This window comes from Rhinolophus hipposideros, assembly GCF_964194185.1.
Source record: "Rhinolophus hipposideros genome assembly, chromosome: 12".
NCBI lineage: Eukaryota > Metazoa > Chordata > Mammalia > Chiroptera > Rhinolophidae > Rhinolophus > Rhinolophus hipposideros.
Window position 1 is genome coordinate 47,466,698 of NC_138058.1, and position 12,457 is coordinate 47,479,154.

At 34.5% G+C, this 12,457-nt stretch overlaps 1 protein-coding gene across 1 annotated transcript in view; it reads left to right on the top strand.

Moving 5' to 3' along the window:
* The window catches only part of LRPPRC (leucine rich pentatricopeptide repeat containing), a 96,525-nt gene that overhangs the window by 69,421 nt on the left and 14,647 nt on the right, over positions 1-12,457 (top strand). The window contains exons 30-31 of the mRNA XM_081068594.1: positions 2,916-3,042; positions 8,539-8,627. Coding sequence (XP_080924720.1) covers positions 2,916-3,042; positions 8,539-8,627 — 216 coding nt within the window. The remainder of the gene's footprint in view (positions 1-2,915; positions 3,043-8,538; positions 8,628-12,457) is intronic.

Sequence of the window (12,457 nt, forward strand, 5' to 3'; positions counted from 1 at the left end):
GCCTGAAACTGCAGATAGTACAGAACCCTGTATATACTACGTTTTTTCCTATACGTACATACCTACAGTAAAGTTTAATTTATGAATTAGGCACAAGAAGAGATTAACAACAATAACTAATAATAAAGTAGAACAATTATAATAATATACTATAATAAAAGTTATGTGAATGTGACATTAGTAAGAAAAATAAGGGTTACTTGAACATAAGCACTGCAGTGCTACAACACACAGTCGATCTGATAACCAGAATGGCTACTAAGTGACTAATGGGGTGGTAGTGTATACAGCATGGATATGCTGGACTAAAGGATGATTTATAGCCTGAGCATGATGGAGTGAGATTTCATCACACTACTCAGAAGAGCACACAACTTAAAAGTTACAAATTGCTTATTTCTGGAATATTCCATTTAATATTTTTGGACCACAGTTAGCTGCCGGTAATGAAACCACGGGAAGCGAAACCTCAGATGAGGGGGACTGCTATATGCCAAGGTTGGAGGCAGGACAGGAACCCTGTTTCTTGCTTTTCTTCTCTTTGTCTAGTGGTAAACTTCCTGAAGGCATGCTTATCTCTGTTATGACTACTTTTAGTTTTCTGACCATCTCTAACCCCCTGGTATAAGCTTGCCAATTGCATTCTGGATATTTTCGCTTTGATTTTGTTGTACTACCCCAAAATCATATTACTATTGTTTCCTTCATTTTTGTTAATTTTTCTCCATTGAGTGTTCTTTAAGTCCTTCTGTTTTTGTGTGAATTTTCAAGTACTCTTTATGATAATTTAATCATTATGCAGCAGATTATTTTTCATTTTAGTATTGACAGTTTTTAGGTCTGTTCAGTAAAAAGGAATCAATGCAGAAATTTATAGAACCTGCTAATTTCTAGACTTAACTAGAAATTTTGTGACACTGATAAAATGTGTATGAAATAAGAATAAGCTAAGCTGTTATGCTTTTTCAGTCATGCAGAGTAACTTTTTATTCTGAGTCATTTTCCATTGCTGCATTTTCAGTCTATAACACCCTTGTGTCTTTCACCATGTATCTGTTAAACCTAAATATAAAATTATCATCAATACTATTTATTTGAGTGAAGTTTTGATTTGACTGAAATGAATATAAGGTTAGTATGTAGTTTCTATTTTAAAAGGTTTTAATACTCCTTCATGTATAGCCTTTTTTCAAATTGCTATTTTATTTAAGTAAAAACATTTAACCCATTAACTAAGTGATGTAGTATTAAATGTAAAGATACAAGATAAATCCCTATGCTAGTTTTTTAATACACAATTTACACTTATCTAATTGGTTTCTATCCTGTGAATTTTTTCAGAGCTTTTAGTTACTTTTGTGTATATCTCAGGAGTTGAATCTGTAGCAAAATATGAATACTTTGAACAGTGAATGTTTGATTGAATACTTTGAGAAGTGAATGCTTACAGTAGCACTTCATTGAATTTCTAATAGTTCAGTATACTTAAAATGTGTTACACCAAAAACCTGTGGTGGATGAGTTTGGTGCTGTTTAAAAAAAACTAATAGAAAATAAGAAGCACAGCCATACCAATTTCGTGAAAGACTACAGTTTTTAGAAAACAACTACTAAGATTTTCTAGACTATTTTGTTGATATTAAATATTCAAATTGTACTTATTTATTTTCATTCAGCAAACTAGTGAACAATTATATATGTTTGTTGGGAAGTAGAAAATAATTTCATTACATCTTCTTAGTTCCTTTAAAAGGAAAATACATGCATTATATACTGAATAATAGATTCTATCCTTCTTAGTTAAGATACAAATATTAATGTCATATCTCTTTTCTCTCATATTTTGTGCATTTAGCTTGAAAGGGGTAACTAAGTTTTTGATATGTCACTCCAGTTTAATTGAAGGGCCAATGCAAACTCCCCCAACTTAGAAATACAAGCCTAGTTGCTGCTTGTTCAGGAACCTCTCAAGTAGCTTATAATATTCTTCTGAGCATTAATATCATATTCATTCCTTGTTGCGTGTTGTGTATTTCCTTACATTGAGTTTTATATCCGTAGAAGTTCATACGTGATAGTTTAGTTATGCCTCATCTCTACTGTGATTTGTTTATATATAACAGAGAGTGGATCGTAGTTTCAGTTGGATGTTTAAGCCAGGAAATTTTATTTCAGAAAAGTAAGTGACTGAAAAGTGTAGTTACTTCTCTTTTGGTAACATCTTTTCATTCACTGACAGTTATTGTGAACAAGTGAAATAAAACTGTTAATCAGTCAAACAAATGTTGCTTAGTTTACTTGTTAGATATCTGTATATTTGAAAATTGTATGTTTTTGTATAAGTCCTGTCGTAGCCAAATAATTTGATCTCCTAATTTTAGAATTATAGGCTATATTCACTTTAATGCTATTGTGTGGAAATGTTAACCATTGTAACCACCCACTTATAGATTAAAGATTGCTTTAAAATGAATCTTTTGCTCCCCTCAATCTAAATTATACCTCTCGTTTATTTGGACTTTAACGCACATTTTGCAATTTATTTTGAAACTAGCATCATCTTTTGACAAAATTTAGAAGAGCTATTTCTTGTTTTGTTGGCATGACAATAATCTATTGACTTTAGAAAGCTAATATGAAAAATAATTTTAAAAGGAAGCCCTTTCAGTTACCATCCATTTGGATTAAGTAGTAGTTTTCAAAGAAAATGTCACTTTGTATTTTAAAGATTAGACGAGTGACAACATCTGCTTGCTCAGTAAGTGTATATGTCTTCGTAGAGAGGTATAATAGGTGGGTGAATTTTGAAAAACATAGAAATATGTGGGGTTAGGGCTTTGTTTTAGGATTGTTCCTTCCTTTTTGCCATTTCAGAATAATGTAATCTCATTTTTTGTTCTTTTTTTCCTTCATAGATGCATATAATATTTTCCTGAAAGCACAAAAGCAAAATGTTGTGTTTAACAGTGAAAGTTACATCAGTCTTATAAAGTTACTGTTGGTGAAGGAAAGCTTTATACAAGCAATGCAAGTAAAAGATTTGTAAGTATTAGTCCATTTATTAAACCTCTCTTAAAAAATATTGCCTATCCATTAAGGATTTTTCTAATGATAAATTGTTGAAGTAGCAGTTGCTTAATTATCCTCAACTACCCACAAAAACCATATGACATAGTTTTCTAATTTTATGGGGTTTTTTATAAAAATATATAACCTATAAAGATATATAACCTTTACTGGCCCTCCACAGCGCAGTACCTTTTATTTACTTTATATAACCTTGCAACTCCTTTATGATGCCCGTGCGAAGTCAGACAGTTAAGTTCGTGAACGCATCCTAGAAAAAGTGCTACATACTTCAGTGCTGAATATCACTATGGTCACCTTTGAAGTACCCCACTTGGGAAGCTATGCACTGACTCCAGTGCCTAGTCCACCCTTTAAAGCAATTTTGAAACTCCTTTTCTGCGATGGAAATCAGAGCTGTCATCGTATTACCCTTGATGTCCTGAATGTTATCAAAATGTCTTCCTTTCAATATTTCCTTTATCTTCGGGTAAAGAAAGAAGTTATTGGGGGTCAGATCAGGTGAATAAGGAGGGTGTTCCAATAGTTATTGGTTTACTGGCTAAAAACTCCCTCATAGATAGTGCCATGTGAGCTGATGCTTTGTCGTGATGCAAGAGCCACGAATTGTTGATGAAAAGTTCAGTTGATCTAACTTTTTCACAGTCTTTTCAGCACTTCCAAGCAGTAAACTTGGTTAACTGTCCAGTTGGTACAAATTAATAATGAATAATCCCTCTGATACCAAAAAGGTTAGCAGCATTGTTGCACCAAGTTCGTGAACTTAATTGTCAGACCATGTGTGTATGTATATATATGTATAGAAAGATAGATAGACAGACAGACAGACAGACAGACAGATAGATACACACCATATACGAATACATCTGTGGTCTTGAGTTATCTGTGTGTCTTGATATAGGCAGTCACCCTAAAACTTCAGGTATTTAATGTATTCTGTGTCTCATTTGTGTTTTCTCAGTTGCTAATTAAATTACCTATCTCTAGAATACTCAGTACATCCTGTCATCTGTAACTCTGAAGTCATCAAGGGCGGGTGGGGGGGGTACCTAAAATTACTTTTCTCAGGAAATTATCTAAACTCTTTATCCCAGTACTACCCATTATAGTCAAAGGTGTTCTGAAGCAAGAGGATTTGGGAGGAAAGGGCGGCAAGAAAAAGAGAGAAGCATTTTGTGCTTAGAATTGGGTATGATTAAGTGAGGGGATAGAAGCAAAGAAGGAGAACTTTAAAAAAAACTTTTAATCTTGAAGTTGGTCCCAAAGACCTCTGAAACACTTCCTCAAAGTACAGATAAGTTTTTCATTTCAATTGGGCTTGCTCTAGAACAGTGAGACTCATGTTCTAGCAGCGTAAAAAGATTCCCCACAGCCTACCCCAGAGGTTTTGATTCACCTGATCTGGTGGGGGGCTCAGGAATCTGCATTTTACTAAACACCCAGGTGATTCAAGAATCACGTCTTAAACATTTGGTCACATACCATTAACAGTGAATTGTACTAATGTCTCACTTGTAACCATATTATAAAACATACTCAAAAATAAAATTTTTTCAGGGGATAAGATTTTAAAATGGAGGTTTAAATGTTTTTTTTGCCTCACCATAAAACGTTCAGATAGTGTACATACCTTCCATTGAAGACCACTGATGTACCATATTTTACCATGTATAAATGTGCTCCCATGTATAGTGCACACACACGTTTTTGGCCCAACTTTCAGGGAAACAGAATTAGTACTACTCATGTATAATTTGCATCCTTACTTTTCACTCACAAATTTGGGCAAAAAGGTATACATTATACACAGCAAAATATGGTAGTTTTTCAGACTGCAGTTGTAACCTATTAGTGGGTCGTGGGATCTATTTAGTGGGACAGAACCAACATTTTTTTAAATGAAATAGAATAGACGATATCAAAGGACCTTTTTATGTGGTAAAGATGCTACTTTGTGAAAGTTTTATTTCAATTATATGTGTATATCTGCACTGCTGTGTACTGAATAGCATCATTTCTTCTATGTTTGAATCTTGATCAAACAAGTGTGCAAGCTGCCATCCTAGAAGATGGTTATAAGCACAGCCCTACTATTTCCTCTTTATGTCCACAACCTGTAAAGTGTGTGTGTATCTTCTTTCCTCCCCTCCGACTCTAGATGGTCATGAAGCCTTTCTGTACACACGAGGGCACTGTTATCTTAGCTGTGTTATCCTTCCAGGAGTATTACATGGCTACCTTCCCCATGTAGCTATGTGGGCCCAAGAGAATCCTAGATGGAAAGCCCTAGAGTGCCCAGAGGCACCTAGTCTGGGGATTGTGTGCACATACTTTTCTTTCAACCAATAAAATGTTGTATCTGACTATGAAGAAATGTATCTTGGGTTAGATCTACCTTGAATACTTTGAAAATAACTCTGTACTGGGAATTCAGAAATGTAAGTTGTAGTTCTTGTTCTCCAACTAATTGTGTTACTGGAGCAATGTCATGTAACTTCTCTGGTTCATTGCCAACGTGAGGCCATGTTATCCCTTCCCCTTTCAGATCTGTATGATCACAGTAGAAAATAATTGTTGCTTTGTTTTATAGGCATCTTTATTATTATATGATGTAACCAAATGTGCCACTGTTGCAAGAGGCAGTACCCCTTAGTACTATTCTGGTGCTGTTACTCGTAGTCTATAAATAGCAATCTGTTACAATTGCCTACACAATGCCACTTGTTCAGTCTTAAGAGCAGTGGTTTTTCCTATGAACTAAAAAGTGCAATCTTTGTTTTTCTACATACCTTTGTTGTCTTAATGTGTTGCAGATTCACTTGACCTCTAATGAGATTTCTTGTTTTATTAACAAGGCCATTTTACCTTCCCAACAAGCAGTAGAATCTCAAATATAATAGTAACAACTGCCTTTAAAAATTTTTAAGAAACCACCTTTCTTTGACTTTTATTCAGAATTACATCTCTTCATGTTTCAAAATAAAAATTTGTGTATAGTAAATTCTTCCAAGGGAGGGAAGCTGCTTATTCAAAAAGCATTAAGGGATCTAAATTATTATATTAAATCTGATAACACTAAACTCTATTCTTAGGAAATTTGAGAATCACGCAGCAATAGCTCTGCTTTCTCTTTTGAGAATAGCACCGTGTTTTCTCTTGTCCCTATCAGCTCTTATTTAATTCTGTCTAAATAGTGGTAAATCAGTCATTCACTGATGGTTTTAACTGGATTGGCCAGTTTTTGTTATCCAAAGTAAGATAAATTATAATCACCAATAAGCTCCTGTGTGCATGTTATGTACGTACGATCCATAGAACAGTTACTGCTCTGAAATCTTGAAGTAAAACTCCTATGTATTAGGTCGGTGCAAAAGCAATTGCGGTTTTTGCAGTTATTTTCCACCTTTTAAACCATAGTTACTTTTGCACCAACATAATAATACTGTTTTCTTTGCTTAAGACAGACTAATTTTTGCAGTTGATTGTAAGTTAAAAGATTGATACTCTTTATCCTTTGTAGTTTTTTCCTTTATTTTGGCACTTCTAAAAATGAAAGAAAATGTCTAGAATCCTGTGTTGTTCAGTCCAATAGCCACTATAGCCGTATGTGTTTGTTTAAATTGATTAAAATGAAATATAATTAAGATTTCCATTCCTTTGTCACATATAGCAACATGTGGCAGTGGCTGCCCTATTAGAAAACATGGATCAAGAATATTCCCATCATCACAGGAAGTTTGATTTGACAGCCCTGGACTAGGTTTTTTCCAAAAAGGAAAGATCAAAATTATGGGTTAGAAGTAAACTTCTTTTATCATATTGTATGAATGAGTCCAACACAAAGATCTCTACCAGTAACTTTTGTAGTTTTTCTCCTTCTGCCAGTTTGGAATATATTTTGGATGCAATGGATTGGTTTCTACATGTGTAAAATGTTATGTTCAGCATATAATAGTGCTGGAGAGAGTTTTTTCCCCCTCCTATTTATCTCACTTTCATATTTGTATTGACTAGGCGGCTCGTCAGAGATAGGAAAGAAAATGTTCCATGTTTTGAGGGATCTGAAAGGTTTGTAATTCACACTTGATGTCAGCTAAAAGAGAAGTTTTTTTACCTCATGGTTTTAATAAATTTTAGGTAATATTTTCAAGTAAATATGGAATAATACATGTAATAATGTTGGCATAAGAAGTGAGTTTAATTTTAATAGTGTCTTCTGTTTATTTAATCAAGATAGAGAAAGTAAATCCTTCATTTTATGCAGTTTATAGTCTCATGGACGAGTTGTTGACTTCAAAGCTTTGACAGATGGGACAAAGGAAAAAAGTCAAACTGAGCCATGGGTGCTTTGGTGGGATTAGGATGGGTGGGGGGGGATAAGAAAATCCTGCGGGGGGCGGGGGGGTGCTGCGCGGATGAACCTCAGAGGCTGGAAGTGACTGAGAGGATGGGTACGTCACTGTGTCTTTGGAGGATTTTCTTGGGATTGATGAGAATAATTTAGCAGTGACCCTGCTGTTCCCGAAATCTGCCCAGCTTAGATGTTCATGTCGGCCGGCTGAAGCTGTTGGCAGCAAGATCATCACTGAGTTTGATAAGGCAAACGGCAGCAATTGCTTTTGCTCCTTTTGCCCTGTGGAGATTGCCTAATCGGCAGATGAACCCCAGGGGCATGAAGGGTGCTGGAATTTCATCACAGGAGTTGTGCAAACAGTGTAGCAAACAGAAATCATCTCTGGCTAGGGTTGGTTGGTTTGTTTTTTTAAAATCATGTAGGGTTTAGTCATAATTAAGCAATTTTTTGCTCTTGAGTTTTAAAAAGTTGGGGGGTGTTGTTTTAAGTTTAAGGCCAGGACAAGATTGTTGTATGAAATTTTTTATATTAATGTAACAGTGGTTTTATTAATTCTTCAGTATGTTCACCTTTAAAAACTGTATCTGGATGACAGAAATTTGAAAATTAATCAACCAAATGATATGGTGTTAGTTCGTAACATGCTTTAGTTTATATTTAAAATACGCAGTGCTGAAAATAAATGTTCATTTTTGTAGTCGAAAGAATAGTTTTACATTTTATAATTATGGTGAATGCAGAAAAAAGAGGAAAAAGTATCCAGCTTAGGATACAGCAGAACAATGGAGGGCATGCAGTTATTTTAGTCATCTAATATGTCAGCATTCAAGAATCTGAACCGATTGTTTAAAAAAAATCTTGTACTTTGTTTCTTTTGTTGCTCATTTCCAACTTTGTCATCTGTCAGAATGCAAAAAAAAATTATCCTTCTATAACCATTGACAGGATAACACAAAAGCTGTCTCCAGGTCGATATTTTGCAGCAATATTTTTAACATACGAACAGTAGTTTTTATAATTTCACCTTGGTGCTCAACCATTTATTATCGTATCAGAAGCATGTCAGTAATTCCTTTCTAAATGTCTGCTTCTTTTAGCGCGGAGACCCACATCAAGGGCTTCACACTGAACGATGCTGCCAACAGCCTCCTCATCATAACGCAAGTTAGGCGGGATTATTTGAAAGGTATGTCACAATGCTTGACCTTTACGTCACATTAATGCCTCTGCAGATTTTTCTTGTAACGCCCTTCGAATACTTGGATAAAGGAGTCCATTTAGCAAATTACCTGCTTATCAAGAGCCTTTTGTGGTAGCTGAGAGACGTAAATTACTGTACACGCATTTATAATACAGCTTGAATATGAATGTACTTGTCATTTGACCACTTAGTCCAGTTTCCATTCCATTTAACACAAGATGGGTTTTCTTAAGATGAATCACAGCTCTTCAGACATGCAAAATTTGTGTTCCAGAATGAGAGAAAGTACAGGCTTTCAAGTGCGTTAAAATTCACAGCACAAGTCATTTTGCTTTGAAAATTAACATACTTTAGAGCATCTGAAACAATTCCCAGCAGTTGTTTCTTGCATATTGTGTTGGTTGTGTATGAGATAGCAAGTGAGTTAAATTGAGTGTTAAATGTGTGAGATTGTGCACCAAATGATTATAATATTGATTTTTAAAACTTAATCTAATACTTTTTCAATGGTTCATAATACCAACAGCAATAAAACATGGTGTCTGTTTGGAGTTTGGAATTTGGAGCTTTTAAATTAATATTAAGAGGATAATACCAGCAAGATGTGGCGATGACGTTAGGATTGGGATGGGGACCATTTGGTGAAGGCTCTTTATAGGTTTGCAGAGGGATGAGTTAGGATCTTACAAATGAGCTCCCAAGGGGAAAATGATGAATCTCTTAAATTTAGATAAGCATCTTTTCATGTTTAGTTTGTGAATTTGAATTTTAGTCAGTACAGTAACACCACAGTTTTGCCAATACAACAAAATCCACTTAAATCTTTAAGGAAGGTTGAAAAAGCTCTTTAACTGTTAAATATGTTACCTTATGTCTTCCTCAGTCTATATTAATGGTATTATTCCTCACTTGCATATTCATAGAATACTTTCACGTCCCTCAGAGAAAATTGCTAATTGTGCAGCTTTAATGTTGCTTGTAATACCTAAATGTACTGGTCTTTAGATGTCTTCCTAGTAGATGAAACGGAATATGTAAGTGATGACTTCTCCCTTTGCAAAATTTTCACTTCAGCATTCCACAGGCAGGGCCGGCCCATATAGACAGTTTCTTTGGACAGCCATCAGTCATCATTGAGTGATGTAGGGATTGTTATTAAAACTTAAAACGCTTTCATTTTATTTTCCGTAAAAAATGCTTCCTTTCTAATTGATATTTTATGTAGAAGGGCTAAACAATTTTAAAATGTTGAAAAATTAAACTTGCTCACCATATAGTAGGTAAGCTCATTCATAAATAGCTTATATATCTGAGACATGGAGATAAGAATAAAACACTTTTATAATTTCAAGGTATTAATTTTTGAACTGAATCTGAACTGAATTACTTTAATTTGACTAGTTCCCTTTACTCATGTTAGGTACCCTGTGAAAACTCTAAGGAGCTTTATTGTGTAATTTTCACATCTGTTTTTCCCAGATATTCAGTTCAGTCGGAGGCTGGCTGAGAGCAGGCACTGGTGCCCCCACTGCCACCTCCACCCCCACTGCCACCTCCTGTGCCACCCCACAGACTAACTTAGACTAAAGTGATCTTCAGCGAGGATGAGAATGCTGTTGGCACCATCCCCATCTCCTTGTTTTGCTCCACGGCTGACTAGAGCTCCCGATTTTTAAAAGCCCCTTTTCTTTTTCACGTTTTTTTTCTCTATCCCATCTAAAGCAGGAAGAAAAATACAGCCAATTCAATCTTAATTTTGTATGCTAACACTCTTCTGGAATATTAATAGCTGATACATGGCACCTTTGCAATATAATCAATATTACTAGTAAATTAGGTGACAGTGTGAAAAGACCTGGGGGAGGGGTGTTGGATGGGTACTATTTGGGGTGTCCCTTAAGCCATCAACTGCGTAGAAGGCAGGTTCTATGTGGGAATATGATTTAGGTTCTAAGGTCCCATGCACCCACAGATGCAGGCGCTGGGGTGGTTACATTCTTTGGTTAGTATCTAGCAATGTGACTTGGGGCAAATTGTTTAAATGTAAACTCTGCCTCCGTTTCTCACCTATGAAATTGGTACTTCCCTCAGAAGGGTAGTTGTGAGTGTAGTTAGTTGCTTACTACTGTGCTGGCATCTAGTTAATGCTCAAATGTAGTAAAAGCTCACTAAATGTTAGTTACTATCATCACCAACATTATTTTTGTTATTCTTTTGATCCACTGGGACCATCCTCCCTAGCCAACAGTATTCTTGATTGAAAGAATATTCATGAGTATTTTACATGATTTGAAAGAATTAAATGTGAAAATGTTTGTTTTTTCTGACATCTCAACATATTTTTAAGAAAATGGAACATATTTTGGAGGTAAAAAGTGTTTTGTGTTTTCTTGAATATTTATTATTCAGAGGATAAACATTTCCCTGCATTTTACCAAAAAAAAAAAACAAAAACAAGCAATGGATGCTTAAAAGTGGTAGTATTTGTCTTTTTAGTTAGTAATAAATATCCTTTCTGGCACTTGTCAACCACTTCTCTACTTGTTGATTACTTCCTACCAGGATACAGAGTATATTGTTCTATACACAATGTGTACTCACTTAGCAATGATCATTGCAACACTTCATGTAAACTCTGCACTTACTGGTAGCCTGATACTTACTCTTACTGTGAGTTTCCCTGAATCCTGTCTCATTCCAGCACTTGGTAATAGTCATGCAAGAACCAGGAACAAATAGAAAAATAGTAGTTTCATCCATCAAAGAGATGCATTTCCAAATAAAGTATTACTTTGTAAAAAAAAAAAAAAATAGTCTGAAGTTGATTATCTGTGTATGACCACCAGTTAAGATTCTGTCAAGCTTATTTTCTATAGATTATCTCATTAAAATAATGTTAATAGCATTTTTGTTTCCTATATGTACTTAGGAATTTATAAAATATTATATGCTTTTTAAACTACCTATTTACTTTTTTCTCCACTTGAGATCACGGGTTTTGATTGTAGATTTGAAATAATTATAAACTATTTATTCAGTAATAAACACTAAATTCATTATGTCTTTTACTATATCACTTTTAATAGACTGTTTAGTTATTACCCTTTTTCCATTCTTCTGTAAAAGATAGGCTGTTCTTATTCTGAAAGCTGCTTTGAGAGTCATAGTTTTCTTTAGGTTACATTGTTTTGATTGCTATAAAGCCATGAAGCTTTGTTTTGTAGCGGTAGTGGTGATTGTTATGCTTACGTTCTCCCCCAATCCACCACTGTATTTAATATAATGATTTCGCTACACTTGCACGTGAGTTAGTAAATCTTAAGACTATTCCATATTCCATATCAATAATCAGATAAGTATGATACTTTAAAAAAAAAAACAAAACTGGCTAGATCCATATGAATCTGATGAGTTTTATTTTCTTAGAAAAATGAGTGCAAGAAAATATCTACAAGGTATTATTTAATCGTATAAAGTAAATTTGTTATTGTAAAAGTTTAATGTTCCGTTTTGGCTGTTCCTGTGTGATCGATCCTGTTTGGACTAGAAAAAGGCATTGTTTTCAAGAAAGACTGTTTGGAATATTAGAAGATTTTAATAATCATGTAATCTTTGAGTGTAATAAAATCTGGGAAAGTATGAATGTGGGTAGAATTTACGTATCTTTGGCAGTTCTTTAATTTTTAAAATTCTCATTTGTATTTCTCTGAAATTGTCAACTTCCTTGAAATTAATCACTAAATCTTATCCCTGAATGGTCTATACATTCTGTCAGGAATGTTTGTGAGTTTAAGAAGAAATTTCTCTAGTCTCTG